At 44.9% G+C, this 13,669-nt stretch overlaps 1 protein-coding gene across 1 annotated transcript in view; it reads right to left on the reverse strand.

Annotated features, from left to right (window-relative positions):
• The window catches only part of Mccc2 (methylcrotonyl-CoA carboxylase subunit 2), a 91,103-nt gene extending 88,082 nt beyond the window's left edge, over positions 1-3,021 (reverse strand). Inside the window, exon 1 of the mRNA XM_045134363.1 lies at positions 2,887-3,021. Coding sequence (XP_044990298.1) covers positions 2,887-3,021 — 135 coding nt within the window. The remainder of the gene's footprint in view (positions 1-2,886) is intronic.
• Positions 3,022-13,669: the final 10,648 nt, after the last annotated feature.

Genomic DNA, 13,669 nt, shown 5'->3' on the forward strand with positions numbered 1-13,669 from the left:
AAGTAGGGGATCATTGTGAGTTGGAGACCACCCTGAGACTACATAGTGAATTCCAGGTCAGCCTAAGCTAGAGTGAGACCCTACCTCAAAAAAAATTTTTAATAAACTTTTATAAAATAGTCATAGGATCCCAAGTATCTAAGTCATGACTAACTAAAACCACAGATAATATCTGCAGTGTTTTTCCTGATTTAAAAACCAGTTTGGAGTACATAATGTATATTAGAATTTGCCTGTAAAATGAATTAGGAAAGCAGATGTAAAGTATCCTTCCTGAAAATGATGGCATAGTAAATAAAAATAAAATTCATAATTAAAATAGTCAAGTGAGAGCACACTTTAAAATACAATTATGGGGCTGGAGAGATGGCTTAGCGGTTAAGCGCTTGCCTGTGAAGCCTAAGGATCCCGGTTCGAGGCTCGGTTCCCCAGGTCCCACGTTAGCCAGATGCACAAGGGGGCGCACGCGTCTGGAGTTCGTTTGCAGAGGCTGGAAGCCCTGGCGCGCCCATTCTCTCTCTTTCCCTCTATCTGTCTTTCTCTCTGTGTCTGTCGTTCTCAAATAAATAAATAAATAAAAATTTAAGAAATAAAATAAAATAAAATACAATTATGTGCTTCGTTTACTTAGAAAAACAAATAAATGTGACTTCCTTTCTTTGATCACGTGAGCTCAAGGCCACCCTGAGACTGAGACTACATAGTGAATTCCAGGCCAGCCTGGGCTACAGTGAGACCCTATCTAAAAAAAGAAAGATAGGAAAAAGGAAAAACAAAAACAAGCTTGAAGCATCAGATGCCAGGGCAGCCAAAAACCTTGGGGCTGAGGAAGCTGCACTGCAGCCTCCCTGGGCCAGAACTCTGGCCTGCTGTTGCCCCACAAGACATCTTTTTTTTTTTTTCCCACCATTTTTTTTGGTTTGTTTTAAATACTTTTATTTATATGAGAGAAAGAGTATGGACATGCCAGGACCTCTTGCTGTTACAAACAAGCTCCAGACGCATACACCACATCGTGTACCTGGCTTTATGTAGGTACAGGCACACTGAACCCAGGAGGCAGGCATTGCAAGTAAGTGCCATTGACTAAGAAATCTCTCCAGCCCCTGGTTTAGAAAGACTTTATTAGATTAAGAAGAGGAAATAAGAGACAGTACAGAGAGCTCTGCCTGCCCATGAGGAGGGGGAGAGCCCTTATTTGTTGGCTTTTTATATTTTTAACTTTTTTTATTGACAATTTCCATACTTAAAGACATTAATCCATGATAATTTCCTCCCCCACTTGCCCCTTCACAAATCCACACTCCATCATATCCCCTCCCTGTCTCCATTAGTCTCTCTTTTATCTTGGTGTCATTGTCTTTTCCTCCTGTGAAGAAAAGGGTCTTGTGAGGTAGTGCTAGGTACTACGAGGTCAAGAGTATAGAGGCCAATTTCTATTTTTTTTGTTTGTTTGTTTCTTTTTTGGTTTTTTGAGGTAGGGTCTTACGCTAGCTCAGGCTAGCCTGGAATTCACTATGTAGTCTCAGGGTAGCCTTGAACTCACAGCAATCCTCCTACCTCTGCCTCCAGAGTGCTGGGATTAAAGGCATGCGCCACTGTACCCAGTCAAGTCCTTTGTTTTCTTGATGATAGCCACCTGACTAGAGTGAGTTGTAACCTCTCAATACAGTTTTATCCTTCCTTGATGGCTAAGAACGTTGAGTATTTTGTCACATATTTCTTGGTCATCTGTATTCCTTCCTTTGAGAACTATCTGTTCAGTTCATTTGCCCACTACAATTTGTTGTTGTTTAGAGACAGGGTCCCATACAGTAGCCTTGGCTGGCAAGCCTCTGGAGTTCTGGGATTATAGGTTAGAGTCACCACTCCAGCCTCCATTTTTTGCTAACTGATCAAGTGGGGGAGGGGCGGGAATTTTTGAATTCATCACATATCTGGGTATGAATCCTCTGTTCTGTGTATAATGACTTCAGCCTCTTGTTCCAGTGCCTGGCACCACAAGAAGGGCATATCTAAATCAAGTCTTCTCCTTCAGGCCCAGTCCAGGAAAGAAATGAGGTGCATACCTGATCCCACCCCCCAATGATGGGACAATCTGTTAAAATTTCTTTAAGATAGTAATTTTTTTTGTTTGTTTGTTTTTTGCTTTTAATACCTTAATTTGTTGGAGAGAAAGAGGCAGATAGAGAGAATGGGCATGCCAGGACCTTCAGCCTTTGCAAAGCAACACCAGACACATGCACCACCTTGTGCATCTGGCTTACATGGGTCGTGGGGAATCAAACCTGTGTCCTTTGGCTTTGCAGGCAAGTGCCTCAACCATTAAGCCATTTCTCCAGCCCAACAACTTTTATATGTGTAGATAAATAGTACCTAGGCCATTCGAGTTAACTTCTCCAAGCAGCAACTGTAGGTTATTTGCACAATTTAGATGTCTATCTGTATAGGGTTAGCAGTCAAGGGACAGAATGAAATCTCCAGGTCAAACTCTGAGCTGTTTCTTTAACCTTGTTTCCCAATTCCGAGCGTGGTCATTTAAAGACGCTATGGTCAACACTTGCAGAGTCAACCGTGCCAGGCGAGTGCTTCCCAGCGGTGGCTGCCACTACACCCACGCAAACCCCAGAAGGTGCACGGTGGGGTGTGTGTGTGGGGGGGGGTGATAGCTGTATATTCAACAACAGGTAAGCATGCTCATGGGGACTTTTGAGAATGATGCACAGACTTCAGAGAGTACCGGGAAGGATTTTCTTCTGCAAACTTCGCAGCAGCCTAGTGCGACACCCGGGCCCCCTCCGCCCCACAGAAGAGCGGCGGTTCGGGTGTGTGCCCACCCGCCCCGCCTGCTCGCAGCCGCCGGGGCGCTCGGGTCACTCAGCCTACCTGGTACACGGAGGAGCCCGAGTCCGGCTGCGTGCCCAGAGTAGCCACCGCGTCCCCGTGGTAGGCGCGCGGCCGGGGGGCGACGGCGGCGGCGCGCGCGCAGGGCCGCAGCGTCAACCTCAGCGCGGCCCACATGGCGGCGGCGGGCTCGGAGCACAGCAGAGACGCGGGGAAGCGAGGGCGGCCCGCGCCGGCCGGGTCTCTCCGGGCAGGACGCGCAGCCGCTCGGCCCCGCTCGCGTCCTTCCGCCCTCAGCCGGGCCCGCAGGTCCCCCGAGACGCCCCGCCCCCTCCTCACGTAGACGCCTCCCATTGGTCCGCGTCTAGCGCCACGCCTCCCGGACCAGCCAATAAGGGACCGAAGCGCAGCCCCGCGAGGCCCCTGCGATCGCGAGCCCAGGAGCGCTGGTCTCTTAAAGCCTGAGAGGTTCTCGGCTCCCAGACGTGGAGGCGCAGCTGCCCCGTTTGTAGAGTCGTAGTGTTCATGTAACTGCGAGTGTAGCAACACTTGTGAAACACTTCTATGTGGCTTTTGTTTGGTGGGGGCTGATTTTCGAGGTAGGGTCTCACTCTAGCCCAGGCTGACCTGGAACTCACTATGTAGTCTCAGGGTGGCCTCGAACTCATGGCGAGCCTCCCTACCTCCGCCTCCCGAGTGCTGGTACTAAAGGCGCGTGCCACTACGCCCGGTTTGTGAGATACTTCTAATCACTTTCAGAATGTGATAGATTGTGGATGCCAGCGTTGGGATCTGCAGTAAGGGACCCTCAACACAACCATAAAGATTTAAGACACTATACAAAATGCCCTGAACTTAATTTTTCATGCAACTGTTTGTAGAACACTTATTGCATCCGTTGCCTAGTGGACAGAATAAACGGTAAAGTTAAACCATCTCTCCAGCCCCACAGCTTTCTTTCTTTTCTTTTTTATTTGCATATATGTGCTTGCACACCTACAGGCTCTCTTGCAGCTGTAAAGGGATACCAGATGTTTGCGCCACCTTTTTCCCCTCTCAACTTTATGCCAGTGGCTGGGGAATTGGCTGGGGCGGATTAACCACTGAGCAATCTCCCCAGCCCTCCAGAAATGCAGCTTTCTTAAGACCTCATCCATGCTGGGGTGGGCTTTCAGTTAATGGCAGCCACCTTTGAGTCACTTAAGCTTCTGTAAATAACCCTAATTAACTCATGGTTTGATAAACTAGGCTTTAGTGGAATTTGGTCATTTATGCCCTCCCTATCTGATGTAAATAGGTATTTGCTCACATCTCCCCAAGAAAAGTCACAACTGAGTTGGGTGTGGTGACACAGGCCTTTAATCGCAGCACTCAGGAGGCAGAGGTAGGAGGATCTTGTGAGTTCCAGACCACCCTGAGACGCCATAGTAGGTTCTAGGTCAGCCTGGGCTAGAGAGAGACCCTACCTGAAAAAAGAAAAGGAAAGTCACAACCGGAAAGGTATGATTTACAATGCAGTTCTCCAACAGAAATACATCCAGTGAAAACTGACTATACCAAGGTGACAGGAAACTGACTTGTTTGTTTTTCAAGGTAGGGTCTCACTATAGCCCAAGCTGACTTGGAATTCATTATGTAGTCTCAGGGTGGCTTTGAACTCATGGCGATCCTCCTACTTCTCTGCCTCCCATGTGCTGGTATTAAAGGTGTGTTCCACCACGCCCAACTGACACTGACATTTCAAGCACTAATTTCTCCTTAAATAGTTTTGCGATAATGCAGATTTCTTAGTTGGCTTCTGAAGACAGAAATGATACAAGTAGACAGAACCTTTCTTTAAAGAGTCACCATGTTTCTTGTTGCTTGTAACGTTGGGTACAAGAAACTCACTGGACATTGTATAACATTTCCAGATCATGGGAAGCGAAAAAATGAAAAAAATGAAGTGATACCAAAGCCACATAGAATCTGTTAATTCATTAAAATATGCTATAACTTCGCTACCTGCTGAGGCAGGGTCACTCTTGCCCAGGCTGACCTGGAATTCACTCTGTAGTCCCAGGCTGGCCTTGAACTTACAGTGATCTTCCTACCTCTGCTTCATTAGTGCTGAGATTAAAGATGTGAGCTACATCTGGATTAAATGAGGTCATAGAAAAAAATGGACCTAACAGATATATACACGACATTTCATCCAAATGCTGCAGAATACACATTCTTTTCAGCAGCATATGGCACATTCTCTAAACTAGACCATATATCAGGACACAAATCAAATCTTAAGAAACAAAGGAAAATTGAAACAATTCCTTGCATTCTATCTGACCACAACGGGATCAAACTATAAATCAATAGCAACAAAAACTAGAGAGCATACACAAAATCATGGAAACCAAACAATACACTACTAAATGATGAATTAGTCAATGAAGAAATCAAGAAGGAAATCAAAAAACTCATAGAATCAAATGATAATGAGAACACAACATACCAAAACCTTTGGGACACAATGAAGGCAGTCCTAAGAGGGAAATTTATAGCTTTAGGTGCCTATATTAAGAAATGAGAGAGCTGGAGGGATGGCTTAGCAGCTAAGGCATTTGCCTGAAAAGCCAAAGGACCCAGGTTCAATTCCCCCGGACCCACGTATGCCAGATGCACAAGGGGGCGCACATGTCTGGAGTTTGTTTGCAGAGGCTGAAGACCCTGATATGCCCATTCTCTCTCTTTCACTCTCCCTCTCTCTCCCCCTCTTTCTCTGTCAAATAAATAAGTAAAAATAAAAATACATATTTAAAAAAATAAATTAGAAAGGTCTCAAGTAAATGATCTAATGCTTCACTGTAAAGCCTTGTAAAAGAAGAACAAGGCAAACCGAAAATCAGTAGATGGGAAGAAATAATAAAGATTAGGGCAGAAATTAATGAAATAGAAACCAAAAAAAAAAAATAAATCCAAAGAATCAATGAAACAAAGAGTTGGTTCTTTGAAAGGATAAACAAGATTGAAAGATGTGAGCCCCCATGTCCAGCTCCTACTGATTGTTTTAAAGAATCTTTCAGGGCTTAGCGGTTAAGGCGTTTGCCTGCCAAGCCAAAAGATCCTGGTTCGATTCTCCAGGACCGATATAAACCAAATACACAAGGGAGCGCATGCTTCTGGAGTTCATTTGCAGTGGCTGGAGGCCCTGGCACGCCCATTCTCTCTCCCTCTCTCTTTTTCAAATAAATAAAGTTTTTTAAATAAAGAATCTCTTATATCACAAACTAAGAAAATGAGTTGAACTTCAGCTCTCTGCTGCCTAAAACAGGCTGCCTTTCCCTTCTCAGCTCTCTTCCTGTGTGCTGCTCATCTACACCATCACCGTGTTCAAGACAGGGCTCTGGGGTCTCTTTCCCCAGAAGCACTCCATCTCCACCTTTCCCCCTCTCTTCAGCCAGAACAGATCTCGGCTGTGGCTCAGGTCACGATGTGTCGTTAGGCTTAGCTTCTGCAGCTCAGGGTCTCATGTCGCCCCTGTCCCATGCCCAGCCAGTTTCTGCCATGATTGAGCGAGGATGTGAAAAGTATCTGCTCTTGATGGAGAAGTTCCAGAACACCTGAGAGTTACTTAAAGACAGGTAGGAAGCTGGTCTCATGTTTTCCCCTTTATGACCTTGCCTAGGATATAACATAACATTGCCTAACAATCTGCTTGATTCAAGGGAAGAGGACGGAGTTCAACTCTCAATGGCAGGAGTGCTGAAAGAATTAATGAGTTTGGATTGCCAGGTTGGGGGGCGGGGGGCAGAATCCCACCAAGCAATGAATGAGCCACAAAAGTTATAGGGGCATGTTGGCCCAGGAACAGAGGAACAGAGGAAATTTTCCTGGCTTGTAAATAACTTTCCAAACCACAGCCTGAAAAGGTCACCTGCTGTAAAAGCACCATTGTCCCAGGCTCCTTAGGAACCATCATCCCAAATGAGGTCTACTATCAAGAACTAGTCAAGGACTGGAGAGATGGTTTAATGATTAAGACACCTGCCTGAGACACCTAAGGACCCATGTTCGACTGTCCAGATCCCACATAAGCCAGAGCACACAGGTGAGGCAAGTTCAAATTAGCACATGCCCACTAGGTGATACAAGCATCTGGAGTTCTATTGCAGTGGCACACCAATTCTCTCTCCCTCTCCCTCTCCACAAAAAAAAAAAAAAAAAGGAAAAGAAAGAAAAAGAACTAGTCAAGGCAGACTTAAGAGTCTTATCTGTAAAAACAAGCCAGCAAGAGCCCAGTTTCAATTGTATTTTTTAAATGTCAAAATAGAGCAGTTTGAAGCCAGGCATGGTGGTGCACACCTTTAACCCCAGCCCTGGGAGGCAGAGGAAGGAGGGTCACTGCAAGTTCGAAGCCACTCTGAGACTCCATAGTAAATTCCAGGTCAGCCTGGGCTAGAGTGAGACACTACCTCGAAAAACCAGAAAAGAAAGAGAGAAAGATAGAACAAAAACTCAAGTCCTATGGTGGTCAGTTGTGTTTTGGTTTTTTTTTTTCCTTTCTTTCCCCATCCTCTGCCCTGATTGCCCCTTCCCACTTCAATCCCTTTAAATACTCCACTTTGCTATGCCTGGGCGTGGCATCCTCAAAACCCGTGGAAGAGGCTCTCCCTCCTTCACTGTTCATCTGCTTGCTCTCCAGTGAAGAACAGCCCACTGTGGAGGTCCTCTAGTCTCTCTCTCTGTATCTACACCGCCCTAGTTGGTCTCAGTCCTGACTCTGGTCCAACAAATGCCAAAGCCACTTACAAAATGATGGAATATGTTGTATGACTATCTTTGAATTTTGTTATTTACTTATGTGAGAGAGAAAGAAGCAGAGAGTGTGTGTGGTGGGGGAATGGGTGCTCTAGAGCTGTCACTAGACTGTGAACGAATGCCAGACACACACCACCTTGTGCATGTGGCTTATGTGGGTCCTGAGGAATTGAACCTGAGTCATTTGGCTTTGCAAGCAAGCACCTTAACCATTAAGCCATCTCTCCAGCCCTGTCTAGCTATTTTTGAATAAAATGATGGCCTCCACACCTGGCCCAGCACTAGGGAAGCAGAGGTAGGAAAATGGCTATGAGTTCAAGACCACCCTGACAGTACATAGTGAATTCCAAGTCAGCCTGGGCTAGAATGAGACCCTGCCTCAAAACAACAACAATAATAATAATGGCCTCATCAGGTAAGCACAGACATATTTGTATATTTACCCGGATTGAGGCTTCCTTTTTGCTTTACTTGCTTCAATTCCCTTTACCTATGTCCATACCCCCAAATTATTTTTTGTTTGTTTGTTTTTCACTCTAGCCCAGGCTGACCTGGAACTCACTATGGAGTCCCAGGGTGGCCTCAAACTCACAGTGATCCTCCTACCTCTGCCTCCCGAGTGCTGGGCTTTCATTCAAAATTTTGGTGAAGGCCTTCTGACTTTTCACCCTTATCATTCGCAATCTATTTGAGAAATCGTAGTAGATACATAACAAAAAGTTGCACAAAGAGTTGTAGCAGCTTTGTTTGTAATATTCAACCCTTGAAACAACACAACTGGCCACTCATGACTGAATCAACATACCTAAGTCCCTAGGATAAGGCTGTCTTGCCATGTGCCACTTTGAGTCTACCATTGTTATGACAGAAGGCCCTTGCCAGATGCCAGGCCATGCTTTTGCCCGACACATCCTCCAGAACCATGAAACAAATGCATCTCTATTGTTTATTAGCCAGGGTCTAAAACAAATTAACCAGGTGGTGGGGATACTTGTAATCCCAGTATTAAAACAAAACAAAACAGGGGCTGGAAAGATGGCTTAACTGTTTAGTTAAGGTGCTTACTTACAAAACCTATAAACTCGAGTTTGATTCCCCAGTACCCATGTAAAGCCAGATGCACAAACTGGTGCATGCAGCTGGAGTTTGTTTGCAGCAGCTGGATGCCCTGGTGTGCTCATTCTCATTCTTTCTCTCTGTCTCTCTCTCTCTGCTTAGAAATAAATATGTTTTTTAAGTGAGAATGATGGGCTGGAGAGATGGCTTAGCTGTTAAATGCTTGCCTGTGAAGCCTAAGGACCCTGATCCAAGACTCAATTTCCCAGGACCCACGTAAGCCAGATGCACAAGGTGGCACATGCATCTGGAGTTTGTTTGCAGTGGCTGGAGGGCCTGGTGTGCCCATTCTCTCTCTCTTTTTCTTCCTCTCTCTCTGCCTCTTTCTCTGTCTGTCTCTCTCAAATAAATAACTTTTCTAAATGAGAATAAAAACAAAAGTTAGGCATGCTGCATCACACCAGCAGTCAGGTGGTGGAGACAGGAAGATCAGGAGTTCAAAGTCATCACTGGCTAGAGAATTCAAGGCAAGCCTAGGCAACATGAGATCCTTATTTAAAAAAAAAAAAAAAAAAAAAGTGGAGAGAGCCAGGACAGCTACAAAGGTCCCTGTTTGCCCTGTTTTGCTTCAAAGGTCTTTCTCACTCCAGGGTCATGGGCCCAAGCAATTGGCAGCTTTATGGATGCCTGTCCCACAGGAAACTATAGTAAGCCAATATTCATAAGAGTTTCAGTAACTCAAAGTTTGGGTAGCTGACTGGGTGAAAAATCTCCTCTGGCGTGGCCTGGTGGCGCACACCTTTAATCCCAGCACTCGGGAGACAGAGGTAGGAGGATCGCCATGTGTTTGAGGCCACCCTGAGACTACATAGTGAAGTCCAGGTCAGCCTGGGCTAGAGTGAGACCCTACCTTGAAAAAAAAAAAAAAAAGAAAGAAAGAAAGAAAAGAAAAATTTCCCAGAGCCTCACAGACCAGCTAGTCTGGCAAATATAGTGGTTGAGACCCTGTCCTCTGACATCTACACATGCTCGCATCACGCACGCACACACACACACACAGAGAGAGAGAGAGAGAGAGAGAGAAAGATCTGAAACTGGGTGCAGGGATGGCTTAGCAGTTAAGACATTTGCCTGCAAAGCCAAAGGACCCAGGCTTGATTCCCCAGGATCCATGTTAGCCAGATGCACAAGATGGCACATGCATCTCGGAGTTCGTTTGCAGTTGCTGGAGGCCCTGGTGCACCCGTTCTCTCTCTTTCTCGCCCCCCCTCTTTCTCTCTGTCAAATAAATAAAAATAAAATAAAATATTTAAAAAAAAAAGATACCTGAAACTAGGTAATTTCTACAGAGCATACAATTGCCAGGAAGCTGTGAGGTCCAAGATAAAAACTGCAGCAGGTACAGTGCCCCATGACAGCCACGCCCAAGATGGCACCTTCTTGCTGCATCATCCAAAGGGGGTGTGGGTGAGGATGTTCTCTGCTGCAGTCACACTGCTGTGACAACCAACCAGCCAGGCACAGCTTATGGGAGGAAGGGGGTTCACTTCAGACTTACAGGGTCCAAGGAAACACCATCCATGGTGGAAGAAGCTGGCTCGCCTTCATAGACCCAAACAGAAGAACCTACCTCAAAAAACCTGAAGAAGAAAAAGAAAGAAAATTACGTAAAGGCATGGCCTCTCAGAGCATGACTGTGCCGTCAGGACCCTGTTCTCTCGAAAGGGATTAGAAGCCCTTAAGCAGGGCTTGATGGAAGGAGCTGCTCCCGTTCTGCCCTTTCCATTCCTTCTGCCAAGTGAGAGTGTGTGGGAGTTTGAATCCCACAATTTAAATGTATGGCCTCATAGACTCGGGTGTTTTATTAAAATTAAGCTTGTGGGCTGGAGAAGATGGCTTAGCAGTTAAGGCACATGCCCGTAAAGCCTAACAATCTAGGCTCAATTCCCCTGTGCCCATGTAAAAAGCCAGATGCACAAAGTGGCACATGTGTCTGGGGTTCCGTTTGCAGTGGCTGAAGCCCTGGTGTGCCCATTCTCTCTCTTTCACTCTCTCTCTCTCTGTCTCTCTTTACTCTGGCTGGAGCAGGTGTCATTAGTAGCAGATCCTGGAGTCTAGACCTAAGGTGTATTTGGGTGTGGATCTGAATTGCAGCCCAAAGGCTTGTGGAGAGCAGTTTGAGCTCTGGAGATTCATGCTTGCCAGAGGTTCTTCTGTTTGAACTATATAGTGAATTCCAGGTTAGCCTATATAGTTCAGGGTGGCCTCGAACTCACAGTGTTTTCTCCTACCTCTGCCTCCCAAGTGCTGGGACCAAAGGTGTGCACCACCATGTCTGGCTAAATAATCTTGCACCAGAAATTTTTGTTGGCTGTGTTAGCAAGAGTTTGCAGCCGAACAACTTAGGAGGTTGAACCTGGAGGTTTTTGTAAGTTAAGAGGCCAGCCTGGGCAACATAATGAAACATTGTCTAAAAATAAACAAAATTGGGCTGGAGAGATAACTTAGTGGTTAAAGGACTTGCCTGTGAAGCCTAAGACCCAGGTTCAATTCCCCAGAATTCATGTAAGCCAGATACACATTGTGGTGCATGCATCTGGAGTTTGTTTGCAGTGGCTACAGGCCCAAGCATGCCTATTCTCTCTCTCTCTTTCTTTCTCTCTGTAATAAATCATAAAAATTAGCACAATTTAAAAATAAATAAAGTTAAGTTTAAACATGAATTGTTGGAGGAGACACCATCATTCAAACAAATACCACTGAGCTGGGGGGATGGCTTAGTAATAAAACACTTGTGCCCTAAGCACCCCACCCACCCTTGCAACTGCCACCCTTTTCAGTTTTTCGAGGCAGGGTCTCATTCTAGCCCAGGCTGACCTGAAATTCACTATGTAGTCTCAGGGTGGCCTCGAACTCACAGTGATCCTCCTATCTCTGCCTCCCAAGTGTGCTGGGATTAAAGGCTTGGGCCACCACACCTGGCTGCTTCCTTTCTTTTTTGTTTATTTTTATTTATTTATTTATTTGAGAGTAACAGAGAGAGAGAGAGAGAGAGAGAGAGAGAGAGAGAGAGAGAGAGAGAGAGAATGGGCGCGCCAGGGCTTCCATCCACTGCAAATGAACTCCAGATGCGTGCGCCCCCTTGTGCATGTGGCTAACGTGGGTCCTGGAGAATCGCACCTCGAACTGGGGTCCTTAGGCTTCACAGGCCAGTGTTTAACCACTAAGTCATCTCTCCAGCCCTTGTTTGTTTTTTGAGGTAGGGTCTTGTTGAAGCCCAGGCTGAGCCTGGACTTCACTATGTAATCTCAGGTGGCCCCGAATTTACTTAATCTACCTGGGATTAAAGGTGTGCACCACCACATTCGGCTCCTGAGTACCTAAGATAGAAACATACACACAAGTGAGAGAGAGAGAGGAAGAAAACAAAGGAAGGAGGGACAGTGGGAAGGAGGGAACATCAGTACAATGTCTATCATATTAAATGGGGCTGGAGAGATGCCTCAGAGGTTAAAGGCACTTGCTTGCTTGCCAAACCTAAAAGCTTGACAACCAGGTTCCATGCCCTAGTGCCCACATAGAACCAGATGCACAGAGTGGTTAATGTGTCTAGAGTTTGTTTGCAGTGTCAGTCGGCCCTGGCAAGCCCATACTCACTGTGTCTGCCTCTTTCTCTCTGTCTCTCTCTCTCAAATAAAATAAATATATTAAATGGTAGCTTGTTATGTTGAAGAAGTGACAACTTTTAAAAGTATATGCAACAGAAACAGGTTGGGGATTTAGCTCAGTGCTAGGCAAGAAAAGGACCTAGGTGGAGTGGGGCAGGGAGGAAATAAAGGCATGTAGGTAAAATCAGATTGAAAATTACCCTGTAAAATGTGTGACATGAATCATTCTATTTTGCTGCAAGTTAGCTCCAATATGAGTTTGCACTGCAAACAGAAATGCATAAAGATGCACATATCAACCAGCCTGGACTCGAGTGAGACCCGACCTCAAAAAACCATAAAAAAAAGTTTTTGTGGATAGTTATGAGATGAACCGACTAAGAAGATAAACTGGAAAGAAAACTTCAAATATTGAATGTTAAATGTTTGATGAGAAAGATTGTTACAGAGTGGTTACATGGATTGTAATGTAAAGTATGTAGATAAAGGTATGAGTAAAGTATGTAGATGAAGATATGAGTAAGCTTAAACAGGAGGTTAAAGACAAAGTACTTGGGCTGGAGAGATGGCTTAGTGGTTAATTGTTTGACTGAAACCTAAGGACCCCAGTTCGAGGCTCAATTCCCCAGGACCCACGTTAGCCATATGCACAAGGGGGTGATGCATCTGGAGTTCATCTGCAGTGGCTGGAGGCCCTGGCACGCCCACTCTCTCTATCTGCCTCTTTCTCTCTGTCACTCTCAAATAAGTAAATAAAAAATAAACAAAAAAAATTTAAAAAGACAAAGTACTTAATCAGATTACAGTACTTAATGAGATATAAAATGACTATTAGCCTAAGGCTTACATCAGACTAACAAAACATGGCCCTGACTAGTAGCAGGTTACTATGATATTCAGGTTGTAAACTTAATTTTAACTCATTGATGTTAATCTGGTCATAATAATGATTGTGAAAGACTAAATTTAGAGTACCCAACTAAGTTCACTAGGTTCCTCTATTTGTCAACCTTTTAACTAAATCTGAAGGTTAAAATTGACTCTAATCTTTAATTCTCTCCTAAGGTTATTATATCTAAAACCCTGCCTCAAGAAAAAAAAAAAAAATCTCACAGAAAAACTATTTAACTCCCCCCCGCCATTGTAATTTGGTTTGTAAAAAGTCCATGATGTTTGACTATAAGTACACTTATATCACCATGCCTGGCTAAAACTCTACAATTTTAAGATGGTGCTTGTCTTGTTCATGCTGGTTTTGCTAGATGATTATCACTGAGATTATAAGTCTTATAAAAAATGGCTTA

This window comes from Jaculus jaculus, chromosome 14 (genome assembly GCF_020740685.1).
Source record: "Jaculus jaculus isolate mJacJac1 chromosome 14, mJacJac1.mat.Y.cur, whole genome shotgun sequence".
In the NCBI taxonomy this organism is placed as follows: domain Eukaryota; kingdom Metazoa; phylum Chordata; class Mammalia; order Rodentia; family Dipodidae; genus Jaculus; species Jaculus jaculus.